Source organism: Dreissena polymorpha, chromosome 5 (assembly GCF_020536995.1).
Source record: "Dreissena polymorpha isolate Duluth1 chromosome 5, UMN_Dpol_1.0, whole genome shotgun sequence".
Classification (NCBI taxonomy): Eukaryota; Metazoa; Mollusca; class Bivalvia; order Myida; family Dreissenidae; genus Dreissena; species Dreissena polymorpha.
The window spans coordinates 96,103,088-96,130,267 of NC_068359.1; the positions used below are offsets into that span (position 1 = coordinate 96,103,088).

A 27,180-nucleotide genomic window follows, 5' to 3' on the forward strand; every position below is an offset into this window, starting at 1 on the left:
TCTAAATGTATATAATTTACCATGTATTTGAGTATTAATGACCTTACATGTTAGTCCACATGCTTCATGGTAATAACGGGAGACTTGAATTGTTTGTAGTTCAAAATACCAATTAAAGCAAACTTTTTGTCTAGTTTAAAAAGAAAACACGATTTAATATTAATATCTTTTAAATCAAACATTCACAGCGCGTATGAATAATCATAATAGCGACGCAATAATAAATACAGCTTTATGACTGGGTTTATGAAATTTTATGCTGTTTATTCATATTTGTAATGTTGAAATACTCTAAATGCGCATTTTAATTAACTAACAACATATATATCTAATGTATTGTACATGCAATTGTAATACTAATAAACATATCATACTACACGTTTTACATACGAATAGGCTTCAAACTGTCGAACTGTATTTCACTCACTAATTGGTTTATTTTTATATTTGAATCCTACCAAGCCTATTAGGTATTTTTCAGGCCATTATGTATTTTGTAACGCAATTTCATATGTTGCTTCTTTCGATGACACAGACCCAATCCAATGCGCACTGAATTTAGTTGCATATGATTTATGTGGACGGTTCGATTTAAAACTTAAAAAAAGTGCAAACATGTTTACATAACCATATCAGATATCAGAGTTTATGTTTAGTTCACAAAAGGGTTTATTCACATTGAATGCGCCGTTTTAGTACGTAATATCTAGCTCCGCTAAACAACAACGGAGTTCAAATTAGTTGAGTCAGCGCAAATAAAGGTGTACCTTGAAATTTGATTTGTTGCAGTTTTAAAAAAGCATATCTTATCCGGTAGCACGTACGTCAATCAGTACTTTTTTTAGATTTGCTTTCACTGCTCTTGTGGCAGCAGAAATAGTTTTATGTAATTTCAGTATTTGCAATAATATTAAAAAACGAAACTTAAACACGTTGAACAAATGACTGAATATTGGACTTTTGATTTATGTTACAGCACTTAGCTTATTAAATAACTTGATTATGTGCATGGTATCATTAAACGTAATGACGATTTTACAACTTTTTTCACTTTCGAAATATGCATAGCTAACTACAGACGAGTAGGAAGTGAACATTTGATCGACACGGTACATAAACAACATTATTGCAATATAATTCTTATATTTGAATGATATATAAATTATTCATATCATATGTGATATGTTTGCCTTTGAAGCAATATTTATCTATGGGGTCAAGGAAGTACAAATGGATGATTCCAAAAATTCTGTAAATATATTTGGAAAAAAACACAACTCAAAAGCATCAAACAAACATTGAAAAGTGCCGAAAAATGTCATTACAGGCGGAATAAGTTTCCTTTTTTCAGATATTATTTTCAAACTCAATTAGTTTTTATATCTTATATATGATTTTCAGTAAAAATTCTCTGATATCAATACTAAAATGCGCAAAGTTTAGAAATACTTAATGTATGTCAAAACCATCGTAATGGAATTCTGATGCATAAAAATGATATCGAGATGGCGTTATGCAAAGTTGTTAAATGTCAATTATCAAAACAAACTAAAGCTTTGTTTATGATCAATTAATAGTGGTAATCGAATTTGTTTTTCACATCAAAAATGACTTGATTAATAGTTTTGCTGCTAAATTTTACATGAACCACACTCAATGTATTTTTTTTCTTTAAATGATCAGCGGGTACCATTGTAGTTTTATATATTAGGATTGCTTGAAGTACAAAACCAATATCAAACGAACTCATACGATATATTTTATCATAATTTCATTTAATTGGTATTGTGTTCATGCTACTTCACTTAAAACGTTCACCATCACTAGTTTCTTTTGAAAATAATTGCGTTTATTTTTTGTTAATAATGTTTTATTGTTGAAATAACGTTCATTTTAGTTGTAGTTGTCATTTCTTGTTCACGACTACGGTTGATGACGGATTATATTATGTATTGTATTGTGGAAGATGTATCAGAATAAATTCATTCTGATTTACATTGTTCGATGATATGATCTTATTACAACTAATCTGAACATAAATTGGTTATATTTATTTCATAAACATGTTTCATAGATGCTGACAACGAGGCGTTGAGACACAATAAGCAATACTTATTAAAACGTAAGTTTACACCGATGGGCGTCTAAACATTTTCTTCAGCGAGATATCAGAATGTAAATACTAAAAAAGTTTTAATTTGAGGTGTGAGGAAAAACAACAATACAAGTAGGATGTAAATCTTGTGTTGTTATGTAATTTAGTAGCACATATTAATTCTGAATTGTATGGCATGACCCTAGCCGTAGATTATGTATTCTAAACTAAGAACTATATTTTGAAAGGTGTAATATAATATCGATGTGGATATGCATATACTATTCATAAGCCTAGCACATTGTCAAAGCCAACTGTTATTGCGGTGTTTTCATGAAAGACGGCACTGGAGGCAACGTGAACACATTATCGTTTGTTAAAAAAAAATATATTGAATAATTAAACGGTCTAAACATATTATACAGGTACATTTTAACTAAACATATTCGTGGTGATTGTTTGACAAGGGTAGACATCTTTGGAACGTACAGTGACGAATGAAATGCATGGGGAATGTATTCCAATCCTCTGACATTACTTAAATTAGAAAATGTTTACAGATCTGTTTCAGAATAACATTTTAAGTATTGTTTAGATCGCTCTCAGGTTGAGCCTTCTGTACATAATCATATGAATCCATATTGTAATATTGAACTATAGTTTATATCTGTGTTATTCAAATCACTTTGTGGATTAATATAGCTAACGGTTTCTTCGTCCGGAACAACATTTTCGCCCAGTGCACAATAGCCGACATTGTTTTCATTTCTGTCAATCATGCCTCCATAGTTCGTTTCTTGTCTTTCTTTACAGTTTCGTCTGCATTGGACATCAGCCGCTTTAATCATCCAACACGGTAACACTCTTCTGAAATAAAACATGACAATTATCGTGTCAGATAACTACAAATAATTTAAAGACAATATTTTGTTTGAGGTTTAGTTAACTATTTCAATCGACTTTGCGATAATTTTTACAGTCACTTGTTCGTAAATCAGTTCATACTTCCCTCATCTTTATCTCAACGATACCTAGCTGATAAATTATTTCTCGGTTTGTAGGGATTTAGTAAGACTTTACACCGGCAAGGGATATCTTTCCATTGACAGAGGTCCTATTAAGAGACTGTGTTACTTCTTTTGAGAACACATTGTAAGTAACCTAATGTTCTGTCTCTGTTTCCACCTTTGTATGTATATTCATTCATTCATATAAATGATTTGATTGTAATATCAGGTAATATAGCGTATTAATATATAAATATATAAAATCACTATTGCTAATAGCTAATATTTTAAAAAGTGAGGTATAAAAATTGACAGGGGCAACATATCTTAAAATATTTTTGGACATACTATGAGAATGGAACACGTGCTCCAATTGCACTTCTATTAAAGGTTTATGATCAGATGCATTCGCATATAAATATATATATATATATATATTTATCAAAATAGTATTGACTCACAAACCATATGTTGGTCATATTTCTGTTAGATATTCCGTCAACATCGACCAATCAATGGGCCACATTATTATGGTTTTTAACAATGGCATACAACTAAAATGAACTGGAACAGACCAGTTAAAATGGTCTTTAGCTCAAATTACGACCCTAAATGCAAAACGCCAGTAATAAGAATCTGTAAGGGTGATTGCTGGCTAAAACCATCTAAATCTAATTTATAACTAATTGAAATCAAATGCTTAATCATTCGATGGTTAATATTGTTTCTTGTCATGTTCTTTTGCAATCAAGACCATATTACTTATCATTAGAATATACATATGCCCCAGGATAAGATATTTGGCCTTGGTTACGGAATTGTTTCAATTTTGTACAAAGTTGCATGCACCACTCTTTAACTGGGTCTGTACAGACAATACTTATAATTAACTGTTTTCAGAATAATTGTGTCTGATGATGAAACTTTTGGTTTTCCGTAAAGTTACATTTCAAAAGGTTCGTATTATAACGCAAACCTTCTTTTTAGTACAACAATTACTATGGCTCCTCCAATGAGAATCAGGATAGAGACTGAAACACCGATACCTAGCCCTAGTGCGAGTGACTCTGAAAATATATACCATAAACTTCTCACTTCCCAACTACATATCAATAGATGTTTTAAACACGCATTATTAACCAAAGTAACGAAAGAATCGTAATTGGTAAACTAATCACAATTGTGATATAACTAGTGATGCATTGGAAACATATCGTAACATAATACGAGTGTTTTACCCTGCATACATAAAGTAAGGTATTCGTATATTTGAATCATATCAACCGCTGTCAAACATAAATATGAATATAGTTCTTACACACGAAATAGTTGTGTGTGTAATCAATGTCAATTTCTATCTTTAAAAATGGATATATTTCTTTGGGAATGTGCTTATAAAGTCTTTGAAAAGTTCATAAGATGGGTTTTAAAAGTATGCAACCACCATTACTTTCCGAATCGGTACCTCTGTGTTCTTCCGGTATTCCGTCATTGCTGGTTGGTAATGCATATTCTGTTGTTAATATCGCGTGCACTTGTGTCGCTGTCAATCTACTTTTATCGACATCTGCTGTTGTAACTTCAGGTGTAGTTACTTTGTTTATGAACACAATAGTCTTGGAATATGTTGATGTTGTAATTGAAAGTTGGATTTCTGAGGTATACTTGGACGTTTCCTGGTGTCTAGACGTGCTTCCAGTTCCTTGGTATATACACAAATTGAGGAATTATCTGCGTCACCAGTTTTCTGAACAATACATATATACTTCCTCAAATGGTGTGTGAGATCGTTCATAGTCGTATATCATACAGTTTCATCATTTATTCTGTGTGAGCACATTTCTTTAAATTGGCCCGTGTTATATGTTATATTATTAAATGAGAGTATACTCTGACACTATACCGAATGTCATATTGTGCAGCGGCATTGAACACCATTACAATTTTATGTACGTCCAATTGTTAGACGTTCGTAAGTTAAAAAATAGTCTTATTATGCCAACATATGCAGAACGCGTTACTATATGCAATTTAAAATTGTATACATATAGGTTTCTCTTAAATTGTAAACGCGTTCGAAACTGATGTTTTTCCCTAAAGAGCGGCGATAAGGAAAATTACAATCAGTTAGAAACGCTCGCATTTTTTACCAAACGGGTACACTTTTATTTTTAAATACAACAGGCCTATAGTCCATAGTCTAAAACTTTATTAACTTTGAGTCGCCATCAATAATCAGAGCAAAATTGAATACCTGTGACGAAAAGAGCTCTTTTCGTGTCACCATTGTTCGCGAAGTAAACTATGTTGCTGCTTCTTTTTACATACACACAAATGTCGTATGTCAATAGGGAAAACACGTCTACAACATAGAAACTGATTATTTTAGTAAATAAATATTCACATTACTGTAGCATACAATCTCTTGTAACATTTGTATTTTTAAAAGATGCTCCGAGTTATTGGTAATTTAACGATAAACAAAATAATGGGTGTTAATTTTTCTATAGACTAATCGCATCATGAAATTAAATTTCGTTACAAAAGTGTCCTCTATTTATGTGTCATTGAATTGAATGCTAATTTTATAATGCTTACTCAATAATCAAACCTTTTAAAGAAAGTTGTATTAGTATATTTGCTCTGAAAATTCCAGTCCAGTAAACATGAGCTTGAGCCTTTCCAAAGCCGGCATTCGTTATACTGCGTTCAAATGATGGAAGTTGTCCATTGGCCAAGCATACTTTATTCCCAGCCGACCATGCATAAGTTGAATAGTCAGTTGTTTTTGCTATCGCTATTTGGTCTGCGAATGAAAAACAAAGCTGTTCAAAAAGTATTTGATCTTATATATATTTATATATGAATATGTGTTTGCATTTAAAATATTTGATATTATTTATATTTATATATGAATATGTGTTTGCATATAAAATATTTCGAATTACTTAAATGTTCAATATTATGTTTTGTTCAATAACTACGGCTTCATAATAAAAATGTCGTTAACGTCTAAATCCACATGTCAGAGCTTACACAAATTAATAAGAAATGATTGATTTGTACATGCCAGTGATTGTGACTTTATGTTGATATGCTGAAGTTGCATATCAGTAAAGAGCGGGTTTACTGTAACGGAAGCCAAACTCTCATATTGTGTACAATTTGTGCGATACTGTTCCATTCCCAGAACTGCCCTAATACTTTTCTCTGCCCAAGTGGTTTTTTTAGTTGAACGCGTTTTAGCGGCCGACTAAATTTACAGAGCATATTTTGCAAACCAGTATGTGCTTAGAAGCCTTAAGTACGGAAAGAACCGCAACTCACTTTGCTAAGAACGATTACCGCTGCCTGTCTGCAGCAGACGACACATTATTCTGCTCTAGCAGTGAGTGTATATACCAGCTTCAATGTAAGACGACATTGGCCAGTCTAGTGTTTATCATTGAAATCTGTACATATTGGCTGCTTTCAGAGAAAACGGGGCTTAATGCACGTCAAATAAGATTTGCCTGTGCACACTGATTAGCCTGTGCAATGCGCACAAGCTTATTCAAGGACGACAACAGCGACCAACTTCAGTGCCTTCAGCGCTTTAATTTTTAAATATAACTTAGAACTACTTTCCATCTCATTTTATATCAAACGTGTACAAATAAAACTAGAATACTAGAAAGATTGTAAAATCAAACAAAATAATACCTGTATATGTTGAATTGAAACACATTGAACGTATTGCAGCTGTTCTTAAACACAGTTGGCACTTAAATTGTGGGTAAAAATACGTCAGACAATCCTCGTCGGGTTTATGACCAGAGTCACCGACAAGTGATGTATTAACTGTGTATTACACATATTGCATTTAGAAACTGTGTATTTTAAATTACATTTGATAACGTCGGATTCATGTGAATACATGTAAAGGAAAGTCCCGCTAATTAAGATTTTCGCTTTACTGTTGATAAAGTTTGTTTTAAAGTCTAAAATTGTCCTTGATATTATAATTAACCTACAGGTTTACCTTCCTTCAAAAAACGTTTCACACGAATAACGGTAACATGTTAATAAGATAATCAAGGCTATGTATCTTTTTTCTTGAAATATCTCTTGACTTATGTCAACTAAGTTAGTGAATTGTTAACTTAAAATGTAAATATTAATTTTAACTTAATAATAAACATTTACAGTCAAAACGCTTAGCGTTCATTTGGGTGTAAATCTCAGAACAGTTATTGCAAAGGCTATTGGTGTCGCCACCTTTACACCTCGTTTCGTTTGTCTCCAAAGATCCCATGACGCAGTTGCACAGCAAACCTGCCTAAGACACACACGATATTAACAATTGTTTTCAGATGTTTATTGTCTTCTTTTTATTTGTGTATGCTTTGTATGGTTGTACTGTTGTTGTTTATCTTTTTTTATTGCATTACTTTTCTTACTTTTTCAAACCCAAACGCGTTTGGAAAACCAACTTAATTAGTTTATTTTTTTTACCTGATGACTCTTCTTTTTAATTCCAAATGTTCCACCTCTACAGATTGTAAAACAATCACCGATCTGTTTTATGTATACTTCGTTCTTACTCTGCAAACTTGCACAACCTATAAGTAGTATCAATAAGGTACCTGTTACATGTCTGACATCGGCCATGATAGTACGTTATAAGCAGAATATTGATTTAGAATTATTATGATCCGTTATGGTGAAATCTCTGACATCAGTTACTTTCTCTTGTAACAGTGTAAAGTAACAGCAAACTGTATTAATAGTTCACTCCAGTTAAATGACATAGTGGATGTTGGGTCGACTGAAAGCGCTAAATACTACTATCAAAAAGAAATCGTAGGTCATACCCAATAGTAAAAAAAGATCCTTTGTATAAATATATCCATCCAAACGTCGTCGCGTAATGACAATGTCTCGATAACCACGTTAACTCCGTTATGATATTTAAGTTGCGGTGCGCCTAAGTTGCATGTAATATCCTCCCATGCAGAGCTATAACTTTCGTAGTAAATTGCAGCTAAACCAGGAAAATATAAGTTAACATACATAACAGATAAAAATCGTACGGATACGCTTGAGTATTATATACGTATGACCTAACAGCGTTCCAGTGTGCCTCCCAAGGACACTTGTTTTAGTTGCCCTTTTTCGTACATCCGTCTTGTTTCTGTATGTGAACTTGCGCAGCTTCCTTTGTTATTTTGGTTCGGATTTTTTTCGACATAAGTGGACTTTTTATATAAAAACAAAAGATATTTGTGCAACCTGTGTTACAAGCGACTTAAAACGTAACGATATTGATAAGTATTGGTAGGACTCTCCATACTTAGAACTTTCTTTCTATTTTAGAATCGACATACGCGTTGTTTTCTTTGTTCTTACATATAATGTTACTTTAATCAGGATGACAATGAGTTACCTAATTCATTAAATTGCAAATTTTTTGCTGAGTTTGACGCAAACGGTTTTCGGATTGGCTGTCCTTAGATGAAGACCGTTCGGAATTTTTAATGCAAATACCTGTTTGAAAAACAAATGTTTAACATAAAATGTTAATGGATCGAACGTGTAATACCATGTGTCTGTCTCGTCGTATAATTTGTTGACCAAAAATGGTATTTACGTACTTTACATTTACATAATAACTGAAGTCGGAGTTTAGTTTACATAGCCCAGAAAATGTGTTGACACCAAAAAACAATTAACCGGAAGATGTGTTAACAACATTTTGAAGTGCAATATTGTTTTTTTAAATTAAATCTGAAAACGCAACTTCTTACGTTAACATCAAAAGATATGGAAAACTATATTTTGTGGACAATTTAATTCATATAAACTTACAACTTATTCTAAGCATTAGCGTTTTACTTTGTATGAGTGTTCGTTCAAACGTTTGTTGTTTAATACAAATACAATTTCGCTCGGCGTTGACACCCCTACAATCAGAGTCGAACGTGTATGTGTATTTTGTGAAAGATATGTGTAAGTTGAAATAAATTCAGGTAAACTATGTCGTTGGCATCAGTTAAATGTTATCAAATGTACTATAATTGCTTGGATTGTTTAGACTGTAATAAAGTGTTTGATGATCATGGTTGTTACTCTAAAACACCATGAAGTTGAAATTGTATATACTCTGAAATAAAAAAATCATTATTTTGACACAGATGGTTTGTCTAGGTAATTATGAATAAGTTTCATATTACCAATAGACATTCTTAGGAAGAACTAGTTTTTAACTTAAGTATTGTCATTCATACGATCGAGCTTTAAAGCTTTAATCCACAATAATTGCAGCACTATTTGTATTAATTTGTTTTATACAATGCAACCATCAATGTCAAAAACAAGGAAAACACATTGTTAAAGAGTTTTGACTCTTTAATCAAAAGAAACTCTGAAAAAGTCGCCTGTTACATACAAAGCCTAATATAATTCGCATCCCTACTCTTATATAAGATACAAGCAACACGTCATCATTATTTATTAATTTATGTTAATTGAGAAACACATCTTCTATCATGGACTGATGTCGATTTACCCGTCAAATGTGCATTTAACACAGCCCTATTACGAAGAAGCACGTATTATTTAATAACACTCATCTATACTAATAACTTATATATGTTTGCGTATGTAGTTTATTTACCATCCGCTGTAAAATTACATTCGTTAACCCCTTCATCCGGTATGTTCGTTATATTCTATAGATTTAACCACTAAACTAACTATTTAATGTCGTAATATACATTCTTCATCGGATATGAAGATGTATTGACTCAATACATTTTGGACAAACTAGAAGTGATACGTTCATATTCTATAAAGTGTGTACCGTGGCGTTAGCCAGACTTTAACGTCGTTCGATGTAAAAGCTGTTCATAAATAGTTGAAAATAACAAGTATCACAATAAATAAAAAAAATGTACATGTTTACCTTTAAAGTCCAGATTAAACAGAAATAAAACACACACACCCTCGTTCATCCACATTGCGATTGTCACGACGCGTTCCTTGTTCCCTAGCGTAACGATATCGATTGTCAAGGAATTTAACGCGTTGTAAGATAACAAGGTAAATGTGTTTTCAATGCGAACGTAATGAAAACTTAACCTGCTCAAAGCGATAATGTCATGATATGGTAATTTGAACAAAAATCGGTACAATTTCGGCAGTACAAACCATTAATGTTTTCCTTGTCGAGATTCGAGTCGCTTTTAAAACATTGTTCATATGTTCTTTAATAAAGCTGCGCCAAAATAGATAGAGATATAAAACAATTGGCATCTAAATTGTTTAGTACCATACAGTATTAAATATTGATCTGAATTATCATATCTCAATAATCTGTTTCTTAGTTTGTACTGCGTAATCACAAAACACACAATGTCTAGGAGTCATCATATTAAAAACAACAATTCATATTTAAGAGAATCACATATAATTACGGACTAATCTAAAGGCAATGTCGTCCACACGGATGTAGCTATTGGCTATCTGACCTTGTTACTGAAGTTCTGTGAATGTCGATGATAGGTCGAACATCATGTAAAGCATCATACGTTATAAAGTCGACTAAGTGATAGTATTTCCTGCCATTAGCTTCGTCGTTTTGACCATTTGTTGTTTCAGCGTCTTTTTCTAGAACAAAGTAATTGTAAACTGGTCCATGACGTGTTTACCTGATGTTTCAACACGGGGCAATCATTTTTTCAACTCTTGGCCCTAACACATAATACTTGTTTTAAGGTTTGCAATTCCTAATCAGTCCTCTCAAATAATACGAACATATTATTCAAACATGTCTCTATTTCATACCATTATTAAAACATTGGCATTTTCGCTTTAAAATACATTTACTCGATCAAAATCGCTATTTTATAGTGTGAAATTTGTTTCTAAATTCGTTGGTCATAAACATGAATTACTGAGTATTTTAGTGTTTTTGTGAAGGTTCCGTTTTGAAATATTTAAAGCATTGTTTTGAATACTTCTTCGATTTCAAAAGAAGGTTAAAAGAAATGGATTAGTACAGGACGATGATGTTTTTGTGTGTGGCACAGCAGTCTTTGATTGTGTGGCATAGTATTACCTTGGCAACAATGTGTGATATCGTATTAATCTTGACTTGATGGCTCATGGGATATTATCACATGATAAAAACGCTCAATACCTCAAGAACACCATAGGCATTAAATACTGTTTATACAGTAACCGCATTTTATTAACAGACATTTGATTAATTTTGAATTAAAAATGTGCACACAAAACATGAACTTAAAAGTTTGCTAATATGATTACGTTTACAGTCTATGGCATAACTTCAGCTCATCGCTTTGACTCTACGAATCTACATCCATAGTATACTTTTGTTCACATATAAATAAACATGATGTATAACGCCTCTTAAATCATATGGATAAACTTCATATAATAATTGTGAGGTTCATTATTAAGAATTATTATTCTTAAGAAATAAGACGTATAACAGCACACGGTCAAACACACACACACACAAACAAAAATACAGCTCAAACATGTTTCAAATATTTAGTCATCTCAATTCATTGTGATAATATGTCATACAAACCATTTGAGCAATAACTCCAACCAGAACGGCATTGATCGCTTTAGTATAAACATGGCATAAACATTTAAAGAATAGTCTATTATATTTGAAATAATAATGAATAAGCAATAAATGAACTTATTTTAAAACATACTGCTTTACTCTTTGCTAAAAATATAACTCATTTTACAATCCTGTAAAACAGTATGAGGTTAGACATTTTACAGTATCACGACTGTTCTACTTAAATTGAACACAAATCATAGCAGATCGTTTGAAAAAAGATAAAAAAACACATGAAAAAGGTTGCTTTTTATTATTTTGCTCACCATTGCTTTTTCGTATTTCGGGATTATTTAAATAGTATCATCATCATCATCATCATCATCATCATCATCATCATCATCATCATCATCATCATCATCATCATCATCATCATCATCATCATCATCACCATCATCATCATCATAATCATCATCATCATCATCATCATCATCATTGTCGTCGTCGTCGTCGTCGTCATCATCATCATCATCATCATCATCGTCGTCATCATCATCATCATCATCATCGTCATCGTCATCGTCATCGTCGTCATCATCATCGTCGTCATCATCATCATCATCATCATCATCATCATCATCATCATCATCATCATCATCATCATCATCATCATCATCATCATCATCATCATCATCATCATCATCATCATCATCAGCAGCAGCAGCAGCAGCAGCATCAGCATCATCATCATCATCACCATCATCATCATCAGCAGCATCATCATCAGCATCTTCTTCTTCTTCTTTTTCTTCTTCGTCGTCGTCGTCGTCATCGTCGTCGTCGTCGTCGTCATCATCATCATCATCGTCGTCGTCATCATCATTAACATTATCATCATCATCATCATCATAATGTAAGTTAATTACTTACAATTCATCTTTGCCCCCTTTACAATAATAATGTTCAGATTAGTTGTATGTGCATAATTATATTTCATGTTCTTCGTTTTTTATCTAAATGAAACAATATTCACAAAGTTTTCGTCTAACCTATTTCCTAATGAACTGTGATGCCTCGGGCTCGTGCGTCAATAAGCTCTTTTCAGTATAGAAACCATACAGCCCCTCACATACTTTCTAGATGTATACTTGTCATTTTATTGATTTGTTGCTCATAAGTTAACGATTTGTGACAGATTCATTGCGCTGGTCAAATGAAATCCCGAGGGGATTATTGAATAAGGAAAATAATTGAATAAGTGCATGTTTTTATCACTTAATTCCGTTTTAAGGATTGTAACATGATGGTGTTCATAACAACTTGTCACCGATTTTATTAGAAATGCCTTTTGATGAATACGTATATGTCACACAAATCTAGGTAAGTTATTCGTACCATGTTGTTGTGAATACAACTTGTCACTGATTTAAACTTAGCAATATGTAAGCGTTTTTAAATAGACGTGCTCGAATGATGATGAATTGTAAATTGTTAATGTCGTTAGACATTTACAGTCGAATAATAGTTTATGTAAACTTGAGAAAGAGAACAATAGGCACATAGTTATAATGAACACACCGTTTATGTTAAATCACCAATTGACATTGATACAATTATCAAAATATGAAAATATTAACTAAAAACTGACTAGCGTTATACCCTTAAAGTTTAATATCATATGTGTTTAACTTTGTTTTACGGGAGGGGGGCGGGGAGAGACTCTCTGCTTATTTATACGACAAATATCCAGAGTTCAAAATACAAATTACATAATTGTATGCGATTAAAAAACATCTTTGCTTTCATTTAAAGGCCACTGATCAACATTATTCATGATAAAATGAAACCAGTTCGAATTAAAGAATTTAAATTATTTATTTCATAATACCTTTATTTATATTTATGTTTAAAATCAAATATAATATTGCTTTCCCGAACGTAGTCCACTTACCTTATTTATTTCCAAGCATGCATCAGCTATCGCATAATTTGTAATTGTGGAATTGTGGCTTTTACTTTGAGTATGGAGATTTTAATCGTCAACATAACACATGCCGTGAAAACCGGATTCATGGTTGATGACAATGAGCCAATGCCAACGGGCCAATGAATATGTCAACATGATATATTAAGTAAATAAGGATACGAATTTAATATTTTCTATGAAATGAATCAATATATCGAGTAAACCGGAAACGAATTTACTCTTTTCTATGAAATGAAAAGCAAAACAAGTCCATAACATGTTGTTTTATTTGTTACGGAAAGCAACCAATATCCATATAAATATCGCAGCTAAAACTCCAGAGTATAATTACAAACTGCATCTTAACGTGAAAACTGAGATAGTGAAAATACTGACTTTTGATAAAGGTAAGATTGTGTTAATATCGTTGCTTTGATAAGTTTAATTTATATTCTAAAGATAATGCTATGCTTATACATATTTATTTACATACATAAATGTAGTTTTATTAATTTGAAAATAAACTTAATCAATGGTTCTACATAAATCATCATCATCATCATCATCATCATCATAATCATCATCATCATCATCATCGCCATCATCACCATCACCATCATCATCATCAACATCATGATTATCATCATCATCATCATCATCGCCATCATCACCATCACCATCATCATCATCAACATCATGATTATCATCATCATCATCATCATCATCATCATCATCATCATCATCATCATCATCATCATCATCATCATCATCATCATCATCATCATCATCATCATCATCATCATCGCCATCATCACCATCACCATCATCATCATCAACATCATGATTATCATCATCATCATCATCATCGCCATCATCACCATCACCATCATCATCATCAACATCATGATTATCATCATCATCATCATCATCATCATCATCATCATCATCATCATCATCATCATCATCATCATCATCATCATCATCATCATCATCATCATCATCATCATCATCATCATCTTCTTCTTCTTCTTCTTCTTCTTCTTCTTCTTCTTCATAATTTCCTTGAACGCTCAAGCTGTTTGTGGAATTGAGGGACGATGTTGTAGGCTTCTCACGATGTATAATTACAATACATTCGCTGTACAATAACAATACATTCAGGAGTTGCCTTATTTGTTCTGTGAGCTATACATGCAACTTTTTTTTACTGCTCAATGCTTATAATTGTCATCCGCATAGTAAGTGTTTTAACATGACTATCTCCATTTGCAAGTTGGTAATGGTACGCTTGATTTATGTATTTAAGTTAATGATAAGTTAATCGATTTAATGATAATTATCAATGTTAATCACACAACTTTACGATAAAATGACATTACGCAGTTAAAACACCCGTTTCTAAAAAAATAGTTTTCAATAAATTTAAATCAGTTCTTTTTAGTGAATGTGTTGATTTGCGTATTTGAATACCTGGTAAACACGATTTAATGAACTTTGACATTATGCTTAAATTGCAAACAGTGCCTCTTAAACACTTCGCGCTAACGTGCAGTGTCCTTTGTTTGCAATGAGACGAATGCATTGTTCATGTATTTTCCGATTTGATGTAAAATAAATTTCTTCCCGAAACTACTGCAGATTGTGCGACTGTGTTTCTTACACGGTAAGTTGCACTACATTGCGTTACTTATGATAAATCATATACGATCATTACTTATGATAAATCATATAAGAATAATCATGTTCAGAACAGTTTTATGTCCATTATTATATTTCACTCATTTAACAACTTTTCTTGATGAGGTTATTTTAAAAAGTTTACATACAATATTTTTTAAGTTGAACTGTCATGACACGGGCTGGTTCGTTAACACCGGTAAATTGTTTCGATCAAAAAAGCGAACAAAGCGCCTAATTTATTTTTAAATTTATACTGTCCATTGTGTTTCATTCTTGTTGATAATAGGTTGACGATGTGTAACACAATTGTTGATCGCTTGTCAAACAAAACCAGGATGACGCTAATCAAGTCAAAATCTCTTTTGAAAAATTAAACTTAATTGTTACTAAAATCCAGTTCTGTATCGTATCATATTATTGCGCATTAAAACATGTCACCGTTGTTATCGTTAATGTTGTTTGTATCATTTGTGACACGTATATGACACTCAAATCAGCGTTAAGAGCTTTGGACCAGGTTGGTTTGAAATTCAAATTGTCAATGATGCAACTCAGCAGTATGAAAGCGTAGCTAAATAGACTTGGTCCACGAATCGTATTTTTTTTCAACTTACGTCAGACATTAGACATATGACTCGTAAATGGGCGAAATGTAACACTATGCATATAGTGATACTGATATTGTATGAGAAATCATGACTTGTAAAATATACTTGATAAATATATATCAAGCACAGGCAAGATAAACAATGGGACATGGGACAGCTTTGAAAAAAAACGTTTAAACAACTGACTTTTTATCCGTAAAATAAAAAAAATCAATATGCAAGTTCCATTATTATGCAACATACATTTTTTATTGTTATTCCCCCGATCAACGTACGTTATACGATCACCGTAAATAATGAAATCGAACCAGTTTTTATTAAAGTATTTATTTATTTATTTATGACGAAATTCATTTTCTTATGTTTCTGTTTACAAGAAAATATAATAATATTTACATAACGTATTAATTCCCAACTATGTATCATCCATAGTAGTACTTGTATATGTGGAGTAGTGGCTTTAATATTTGTGTATGGAGATTTCAATCGTTGACATATAAAAATGCCGTTAAACCGGATTGTATGGTTGATGGCGATGAGCCAATGAAAATAATTCAATTAACAGGTAAACACGATATAACACGTAAACAGGATACGAATGTAATCTTTTCTATGAAATTTATCACATAATCGAAGCCTAACTCGTTGTTTTATTGATTGCGGAAAAAACAAGAGTATTCATATAAATATTGCATCTGTAGAGTTTAATGCAAAACTGCCTTTCAACGCGTAAACTGAATAAGTTGAGGAGTGCCTTTTTTGGTAAAAAGGTAAGATTATATTGATATTTTTGTTATAATAGTTTTATGATGATTCAAATGGATAATTCAAATGTTCATTCTAATACTAATACTATACTGTTACATATTTATTTGTATTGTGTTTTTTATTTGAAAATAAAGGTATTGAAAAGTGTCACAAACATTTTATTCTAATTTGATTTCTACTTATCCTTTTGATCACGCTTCCTAATCTTCATCCTCGTATTCATCCAAATCATCATCATCATAACCGATATAGTTTCGGGCCTCGTTCACATCCTCTTATCACCAATTTCGCCATATCCATCTCAACCAAAGTTCAACATTATAATCCTCATCATCATCGTTTTCATCCTCATGGTCATCATCATCTTTTAACGAACGCTTTTAAGATCATTAAACAGTATTTCGCCGACTTGTTTGTAGATGCATCTGCTGCTGCGATTCGGACTGGCATGTGTGTTTATTGTGGTGTGTTCTGCTGGTAAGTAAATTATGTAGGTAGACTTAAATAGTTAATCAGCACGTGTCAGACATGTTTTATAAACTGATAAACCTCGATTCTGGGACAACACTTTCGATTAAAAGTAACGGTTTAAGGACGAATGCAGTTCGTGTTTAAGCCTTAACTAACTCAGGTTATTTAGATCAATGAGCTTTCAATGCAATCGAGCTAAAGCAAATAGGTTAATGCTAAATTGCCATTAGGCAATCACAATGGCGCCTTGTGTAGTTAAAATATGTATTACTGAAGAATGCGTTATCAAGATGATCAATTTGGAAGCGTTTATTGAAAAACTTTGCGTTTGTCGAAATCGCACTCCCCCGAAATAATGTTTTCTAATAGCTCATGCTTGGGCAATTAGAATATTCTGTGAAGTTATATAATATCATTTTTAATTCCAATTTACCAAATAGTGCATGCTCTTCTTTAAATTGATAGAATGCCCGCATACTATGACATAAAGAAATGGCACGAAAGATGTGTATAAAATTGGCCGTTTCATTATAAAACCGTTTGAGCATTTGATTTAATTTAAACTAACCTGAACTAAATCTGATATTGCAACACCATCTTACTCAAGAAGATGACGGTATGTATGTAATATAGGAATAATTTAAATAAATCATACAATTTGGCCATGTCATGGTTCCGTATTTCATTTCTGCTTATTAGTCTGCTTATCATAGATGTATATTGAGTAATTATATTAAAAGCATTTACATTAAATATGTTCTTGTTGATGTTCTCTTGTAAGTAGATATGTACAATTAAATAAGAAGGTGGCAATTCAAATAAAACATCCGGCGGATATATTTAAAATTACATGTGAAAAGCCAATCGTGCGTCATATTGTGATCTCTCTATCTATAGTCGGCATTGGATACGTTAACGCCAGACAAGACGCCAGACTTACTCGTTTCAGACAAACCGGGCACATGTCCGCCTGACGAAGGCGGGATTAGGCCTGCGGTGTGCCAATGGGATTGCGCGTCCGATAATGGATGCCCAGGTGAACAGAAATGCTGCTCCTATGGCGGCTGTGTGGACGTCTGCCGGACACCAATACGTACTTTAAGTGCTTTATCCCATCATAACGCAGGTATTGAAGAAATACCACCAAGTCTAATGAACGATACTGTATTCAAGCCTTGTTGAAAACAGCATATACACGCAGTATAGTGACGCCATTTAAAGTGTTTTGTTCAGTCTGTTTTATTTTTCCATTAAAAAAAATCTACAACATAATAATTAGAGAATAATGGGATTAATATATATATATACTAAGAATGTTTTGAATGGGATGAAAATCTGACCCTAATGCAATTGCTTTTTGAATGGTTTCCTAGGCTTAGTTAAAAATACTGTATTTAACACTTTCTTTTCATTCTATATATTTGCAATTCACCATTTCCGCCTGCTAGATATGTTCTTGTATTCTGACACAACAAATCAATAACAATATTACTATCATCATGATGCAATCCAAACGGCAAACATGCACAATGCTTATGGTTTATACAACACGTACATTTTGATTTAAATAAATTTAAAAACTTCAATTTATTGTTAATTAGAATATACATTTGTTTCGTTAAACTCATTTGTTTTCATCGCTTTGCTTTCTTTACAGTAAAGCCCCCTCGTTTATGTACCTGTGTATGCGTCAGATCACCCTGCCCGTGCTGCCCCGACGGTAGTGGTTCGAACCAGTTAGAATGAAGACCAAGGGGTTGACTAAGAGGTGTTAAGGGATTGTGTGTTTAATATTTGTTACATACAATACAATTTAAGAGCAAACTCCGTTGTTCTGTGTGTGTTTTAGTTCCATATAACATCTTAGCTCACAAGAATAGACCCTACTCGCAACACAAATAATCCTCATTACAAATTGGTTGCTGCGTATGTCGTTCGTTTCGACATAACAAAACATCACGGACTGATACACGTTATCAAAACACCATACATTCATCAAGGTCTTTGTAGCTAGTCAGTGATGTCTGCTTTTTCCTGTAATTTTGCAAGGTTTGGAAACCGCATGTTACTCAAAATATAACATAATGTATATTCTCTCTGAGAAAACTTGACCAAAACGTGTGCGTAAACTTTTGCCAAATGTTAGCATATGCAGTAAACACAGGCTTATCAGAGACGCCACATTCCGTAAAGGAAGTAATTTCTAAACGAAATCACCAGAGTAGATGACAAGTATCGTCCCTGATTATCCTCTGCGGATTGAACAAAATAATATTGTACGACACTTTACGCATACGCATTTAGCCCGGTTCTTTCCAAAGTTAATACTAACCAAATACGGTAAAATAGTTGTCCTATAAAATTATATGGACTCGCGAGAAAAATTTAGGTGAATGTTAGGTCATTGACTTGCAAATAACTCAACAGTTAAAGTTTCATTTTTATATGCTATACAGCTGTGGACAGTCTAACCACATTATATATCACACACAGGATTCAAGTTTCTGAAATGATGTTGGTCGAAATGCAAAGAATATAATATAATGTATTATAAAGCATTGAAAGTACATTTATATGCATATGTGCCCACATACACATATGCCTCTACAAAGCAAATAAATTGGAACAAAATGGCTGGAAATTAGGTTTTTTGTCAACAAAAATATTATAAAGTCACTGCGCATTAAAGGTTTCCTGGTCTTCTCCAGCAGCCAATTGTATAAACAATTTAACCACAAGGTAACCGCAAGATCGCGGTTAACGCTGTGGTTACCGCGTCTCGGCGGTTTGTATAAAAAACAACGTTGACATTAACCGGCCTATTACCGCGGTTATTTTTAACCCACCTCGACGAGCTGGGAAAGATGCTGGTTACCACACGGACTACTGACCAACATGGCGGACGTTCTTTATTTTAGACAAAGACTACAGCGACAATTTCGACGAACCGACTTACAAACGAATTTCCTTGATGACGCCGAACTGCGCCGAAGGTATAGGTTTTCTGCCCAGAGCCTAGACAGACTTGTCGACTTCTTAGACCCCATTTTACGACGACAGACGCGACGAAACAGGTCTCTGTCAACACGACAGCAGTAACTTATAACTCTTCGATTCTTGGCTACTGGGAATTTTCTTCATGTTATCGGCGACACCTTCGGCGTTGACATAGCTACTGTTTCTTGGGTCATTTCCGCTGTCGTTGACGCTATTTTTGGACTGAAGGACCGTTTCATTAAATTTCCAACTAGCGACAAAGACCGACGCCGAGCGACTAATGACTTCTTCCGGGTTCGGGGATTCTCATTAGTTGTATAGACGGATCCCACATCCGTCTTCTTTCACCTGGGCAGCCCGACGAAGCAGCGTATGTCAACAGGAAACATGATCATTCGATCAACGTACAGGCAACTTGTGACAGAAACGGTAAGCCTATTAGTGTTATTGATCTCCAGGAAAAACTGCATACATATTTAAATCCATAGAATCTTATCCAAAACACGAAGTTCATATATTTTATTCTCCGTTTCCTTTCCTATAAAAATGCGACCGTATCTGCGACTTAAATTGTGAAAACTGGCTAAATCCACTCAGTTTTCTCTGAATGCATATACATGTACTACACAGTGCGTGTACATTGTAATTTTGGACATTGAGGTTCTCTACGGGGTACCTATTGCAAAAGCTTTTATTTACCCATACAGTCGATTGGTGTATAACGGATAGCTAAGGACTTCGAGTCTCATTTCAACGTAAACACCATGCATTCAGTAATTAAACCATTAAACCTAGATAGACACATGTCTTTCCTATTGAAACATGCCAGCGGTTTTAAATTTCCGAAAAAATATTATGTGTTTACAGCGCGAATTTCATGGTACACTGATTCAGCCATTACCGGATCGCTTAGGTCTTTATCGGATTACACGTGTATCGTGTTATTTCTTGAAATTTGACACAACATTTGTACAAAATAATTGCAATATATGTTCATTTCCAGAAAGGAAATTCATTTCTGCGTTTAATAAGACCAAGTTCATGGAAATCGATGCACAATTGATGAAGTAATGGCTGTTCAAAGCGATGCACCCTATATTCGGGTCATTTTGAGTTGAATACCTTGTTATATATATATATATATATATATATTTGATAGTGAAAATATGTTTTCAGAGAAATCGATTTTTCGTTATAATTTGATTATTTTTCAATAAAAATGATAGTGTCACTTATTAATATCATAGCCACACGCTAACCACATGTGTATTGGACAGCTTCAATTGAGTTTATATTTATTTTGAGACAATCCCCACATTCCTGAATATGGGTCACCACATGTCCGTTATTCACTAAATCCCGAGTTGCAGCTTTCATGTTATTTTATATGGTACGCATCAATTTGGTGTCTGAGTATTCTTACTTTTGTAAAGGACACATAATACTAAAATATTACATCAAGAAACATTATGTTTACCAAACAAAATCTGCAAAATTAAAGAAACAATTCGTCTGCACTTTTCCTGTCGTCACAAAAACGGTGCGTACATAACGTGACCTTGTTTTGCTTTCTAAAAAAGAAACAGTTGTAAACATCGACACACGTCAACAAAAACATGAATCGACTTAACAATGCAAGGCTTTTTGTATTCAATTTATAGAAAACTATAAATCTTAACATAAATAAAAGTATTTTGCAAAAAACGTTTAACCTATGCATTAATGATTAAAATCCGCTTTACACCAATCGACTGTATGTAAAATGTTTAACTATTGAAAGCTGCGGTTTAGTTTGATAGTTTATTATCATTGGAGGTAGATGTATACACGATGTTTATATTGCAAATGTGTAATAAGTAACACAATTTCTACTAAAGAATTGAGTTATAATTCATTTGATTTATGCAAAAAGTAATATTTAAATTAGGAGAAAAAACTTCATTGAAAATTGTAATAACTTTTTGTTTCTTTGAACAAGAAATAAATATTAAAAAAAAATCCCAAGAGAAATAAATTAAAAATTGTATAAGTGTTATCTCTGTTAAATTCAAGCCCTTTATATATCTAATCTGTTTTACAAAGTTACATGTTAATGAGAAATATTACATCATAAATGAACACAGATTATTATTGGTCACAAACAAGTGCATGTAAAGCTATATAATTATTGATTTGTTTTTTAACATACTTAATTAATTTTATATTTCTAAGTTGATACAAAAAAAAAATATTATTTTTCTAAAAGAATTCTAACATTTCCGGGATGTCCATGGCGGTAATAAAATCCATCATGGGCAGCCCCAGGAAACTCGGCGATGGAGGAGTAACCGCTGCAACGATTTGGATTTAATTAATGCGTGAATGTGTTAAGAGTGTAACTGATATTGTTTCGAAAATGATTGGAAAGGATCTAATGTATCAATGACAATGGATAATTAATAGCACAAGGTGAAAGAAGAAATCGTTTGGATTATTCAATGTTTTTCTTCATACTGAAATTGATTATCTTTGGGCATGTTAAAAATATTGATTTATTAAGATGAACTATCGGGAATATCTTTTATTTGTATTACTTTAATCTTAAAAACAATATTGAACAAACCAATGACGGTATCTGCGTCGTCCACGATGCCATTAAACGAGGCCGAGTTGGCGAGAAGACTCGCCACCGCCTGCGAGGTCTGTTACATTAATGTCAATATCGGTCCTCCCTCTTTTGCGGCAGAATGGTTTCGCTCCCTTGATACATCGGATTTAGCGTTTTAAAGCGTTTCTAAAATAAATATAAAATAAATGGATACATTTTATTTCGCCTTTTGAAATTCTTCGATATTCTGGCATTTCTATGTGAATTGTAGTTCTATGAATTGTAAAAAACGTGTTATTACTACGGCAGTCGAGGGTTCGAGCCCACGACCGGGCGAAATATATATCCCTCAGTGCTAAATTTTGTCGTACGTTAAATCATTTTCATTCGTTAAATGGACATTGTCTAATTTATGTAAATTTCTAATGAAAGACATACTAATTCTATATTTAACATGTTTCTCCACTTTTCGTTTATGTGTTGGAGTGTCCTCGGGCCGTTTCAACAAGCATTTACCCCAGCTAAAAGCTCGGTCCAGATCTCTCTGACTCGAGGAACCATGCCCGGACCGCCCAAGCCATAGTTCGCTCGAAGCTTTTGGATGTTAATTTTCATAAATTCTGTTGTTACGTCGATTTCTCGGTCGGTAAAAGCTTTTGCTCTTTTGGCAGTGTCCATTTTTTAAAACGCCGTCTGTCAAATTGACAATTTACGCGAAAATGACGTCATGTTTGTATTGCATTGTTGGTAATTTTCCTGCGGTAAGTTTACGAATTTCAATGGTTAGGTAACCGCGCAGTAATCATCGTTTATAGAAAGAAAAATAAACGGTGGTAACCTAACCATGTAAATAACTGCGGTAATCTAATAACCACAGTTAATTTAAACCACCGTTTATACAATTGGCTGCTGATGGTATCCATGTTTTCCCAACATGGCCATTAAAAACGCAAATTTTCCCACAAGAAATAGTTTTCTGGAGAAACCCTAATGAGAGGTTATGACAGACATGTGTAAGTTTGTATAAATCCTTTAATTATTGTAGTGGCTTGCAAATTAAAGCAGTTTGTCTTCCCTAAATGCCTGAACATGGCCAATTTTGCCCGATCTTCTACTTCAGGGAGCAACATTTCGCTCATTGTTTAAGAAAATTTGTCAGGATTTATTTCTACATGTAGGTCAATACCTTTGTTATCAATTGTAATGCACAGTATTTTCAAAATGGACTTTGGAAATTTTAATTTTTCCAATTTACTTACCCTATGCTAGTTCATGCTAAAATAACGAGCACTGCTCCAATGGTATTGCACTGCTCACAAGGTATCGGGTTTCCTGGGGTGTACATGCATGTTTTAAAATATGTTTTTGTCATTTACTACTTTAACTTTCATTGCCTATGCATAGATTTGTTCTATAGGGTTATTTTTCCTAATTTTTTTCCATATATCTTCAAATAAGTCGACATCTACGTTGTACTCGAGCTTGGATAAACGTAATAAACATTCAAACAAGTTCACATTAAGTGCACGTTCGATGTTGTATCTTCAAAACATTTGCCGATGTTTGTGACGTTTCGTTAATTAATAATAAGGATTGCTTAATGCTACTTGATTGATAACTATGTAAAAGTGAATAAAATAATGGTTTATCGACACATAATTTGGTTGATATTATGTTGTGATATTCCAAATCTGGCAATCGTTTCAACCGATTGAGATAGTCTTGACTACCTGCCCCTGACACTTTGTATTGGGTCAGGCATACATGATTCATGGCGGCAGCCAGTGTGTTCTTTAAAATGAACAATTAAATTATTTTCGGAGCAAGAAGTTCACATTGTGATAATCGGTACGTTTTATTATTATTAATATATTGGCGATATTGATATTTCTTGCTTTTTACGCCTAACCTCAATACATAGACATGTGATATATGGGTATATTTCGGAGAGAACGGATTTCGGATAAACTTTTATAACGCAATGTTTAACGAAAGCCGGATTCAAGTTTGAAATTAATTTTGACATTAATTTGTTAATTTGAGTATTTTAATAAACATTTTAATGTGTTCAAAATATTTTCACACTTCCAGGCTCTATATACGTGCTATACGCCTGGCACTAAAAAACCCAGGGTCACCTCTGGAATGGGGTGTCTCCTGTATCTTGCACTGTCCCCTGTAACCAACTAACACGTCTTTCTTGTGGCGATGACTCTATGAGAGACGATTCCGGTGCACTCGATACAAATTAAGACACACGCACCGTAGATTGAGATGTATGATCCGTGTTATGTTTTGTTTTGTAGGCTGTAGTGGGTCAGAGCCTGTGTTCATGACATGCATTGGTAAATAAAGGCAATGGTATATAAATTCCTTCACCTATACATGTAAACCTTTTAGAGAATGGATCATTCTTACATACAGCAGGACGAAAGACTGAGTAAGAGAAGTGAGAGGATGCCAACCATGTTCGGCTTAGACCACATGTACGTGAATGATGTGATACATAGTCATTCACACCAGCACACACTCCACCACAATCTCCAATGAGTCTGAAGAGAGAAAGAAGCAGTCCGACTGGAAGTACACCTCATCAGGCGTCAAAAACAGTAATTCCAATGACGTGGGTGGACCAGCATGAGTAACTCTCTGCACATGTTTGAGATCCGCTCCCATGCCTAGGGCCACTTATGAAAATATGAGTCGAATAGGGCAGTTTGAAATCGGCTTTTGCAAACGATTGACCTTCTTCAGCTGAAAATACAACAAAGTTTATTTGTTGGTGTGTTTAAATTCATTGTAATATTATTTAAGCAAGGTTGTAAATTATGGTTGTCTGCATCATAACTGACTAACAGCACTTAAAGGTCGCGGTGGTGTTGTGGATGTGGTGTCCGCCTAGCGATAGGGAGTTTGTGGGTTTGATCCCTACTCGGGGAGCGTTCTCATTTACTCCTCCATAGGCACCAAGCCAGGAAACGGACTCGAGAGTGTCTTTACAACCCTAAGGCTTTCGATGCAATCAAGCTAAAATAAATAGGTTTAAAATAACCGCACTTATCGATTAAAAAAATCATGTTAACAGTTCTGCTATCTCCACTGTTGTTGTCGTTCAACTTAGCCTCCAAAATTTCAATACTACGAAGTAAAACTATTGAAACTAACCTTTTCAGAATCCTTTTCCATATACGAATGGAACATGACGACTCGTGCGTTTTCAGGTTCTTCAATCTCCCCAGCATAAAAATAACTGCCCAGTTTTTGCCTGGCTATCTGATATCCACAGCCAATCCACTGCAATGATAATGACCTACAATATAAACCCACTTTATAGTATTCTAGGTACAAGTCTACGTTGGGATTCTATTGCAATTTATTATTTATTTGACCATACAAAAATGTACATCATATCCATTACGCACATTGAACAGCTATTCTTATTATCGAGCTATTGTTCGATTATGTACATATTCTTTATCCGAAAGACGCTGTGTCCGAATTGGGTAAACATGACTTATATCATTTTTTTAATTATAAATCATAAGTGATTCGAAACAAACAATTGACGGATCGATACCTATAACTAAACCTTAACAAAAGCTTGAAGGTTTTTCACTTACTCCAAACTTTAATATTTTTACGATAATTAATACATACGTAGTGCGCCGCAATTTTCCACGGTTGCCTGAAGTGCTAAAGTATTAGTACAACGGGAACCAGAATACCGATTGAGAATGATTTATCGCTTTAAAATATAGAATAAATATAGGAATAGGAAATATATTCTTTCGAAATTTTATTTAATGCATTAATTTACTTATTTTTTTTTTGTATACATATCAATTAAATTAGATTCAAAGCATTGTTTTAATTTGCATCAGTTATATAGGTTTTAATTCCGCAATATGCGAATTAGAAATTATGATTGATTGATGTGGTAATTGTGATATATATATATATATATTATATATATATATATGTATATATATATATATATATATATATATATATATATATATATATATATATATATATATATATTACATAATAGACTAATAGTCATGTTCTAAATCCGTCTCTTCCCAATTGACTAACGTAACGACAACTAAATGTCCAGTTATGCGCTACCTTATTTAATCTCATATATAAACCTTAAGATGAAAAATACAATCAGCGAATGTAACTTAATTTTATAACAAAGTGCTTGAAAAGACAATCTCCCAGGGTCCCGTTATACATACACTAAGCTCGACAAATTATCTCAATTTATATAAATGTTGGCTTTATCGGTATAAATCAGTCATGTTGGTATCATGTGATTTGTTATGCATATATTTATTGATTTCAACATATAAAAAGGTATGCCATATTCCGTCCGTCCGTCAAACGTTTCTGTTCGCAACGTTGCCTTACTTATGTATGC

At 33.3% G+C, this 27,180-nt stretch overlaps 2 protein-coding genes across 4 annotated transcripts in view; one reads left to right on the plus strand and one right to left on the minus strand.

Moving 5' to 3' along the window:
* The window catches only part of LOC127881548 (uncharacterized), a 125,961-nt gene that overhangs the window by 45,231 nt on the left and 53,550 nt on the right, over positions 1 to 27,180 (minus strand). The window lies entirely within an intron of this gene.
* On the plus strand, positions 16,573 to 18,985 carry LOC127881561 (waprin-Phi1-like). The gene is made up of 4 exons (XM_052429553.1): positions 16,573 to 16,704; positions 17,122 to 17,179; positions 18,123 to 18,299; positions 18,831 to 18,985. The coding sequence occupies exons 1-4, from the start codon at positions 16,642 to 16,644 to the stop codon at positions 18,917 to 18,919; spliced, it is 387 nt and encodes a 128-aa protein (XP_052285513.1). The 5' UTR covers positions 16,573 to 16,641; the 3' UTR covers positions 18,920 to 18,985.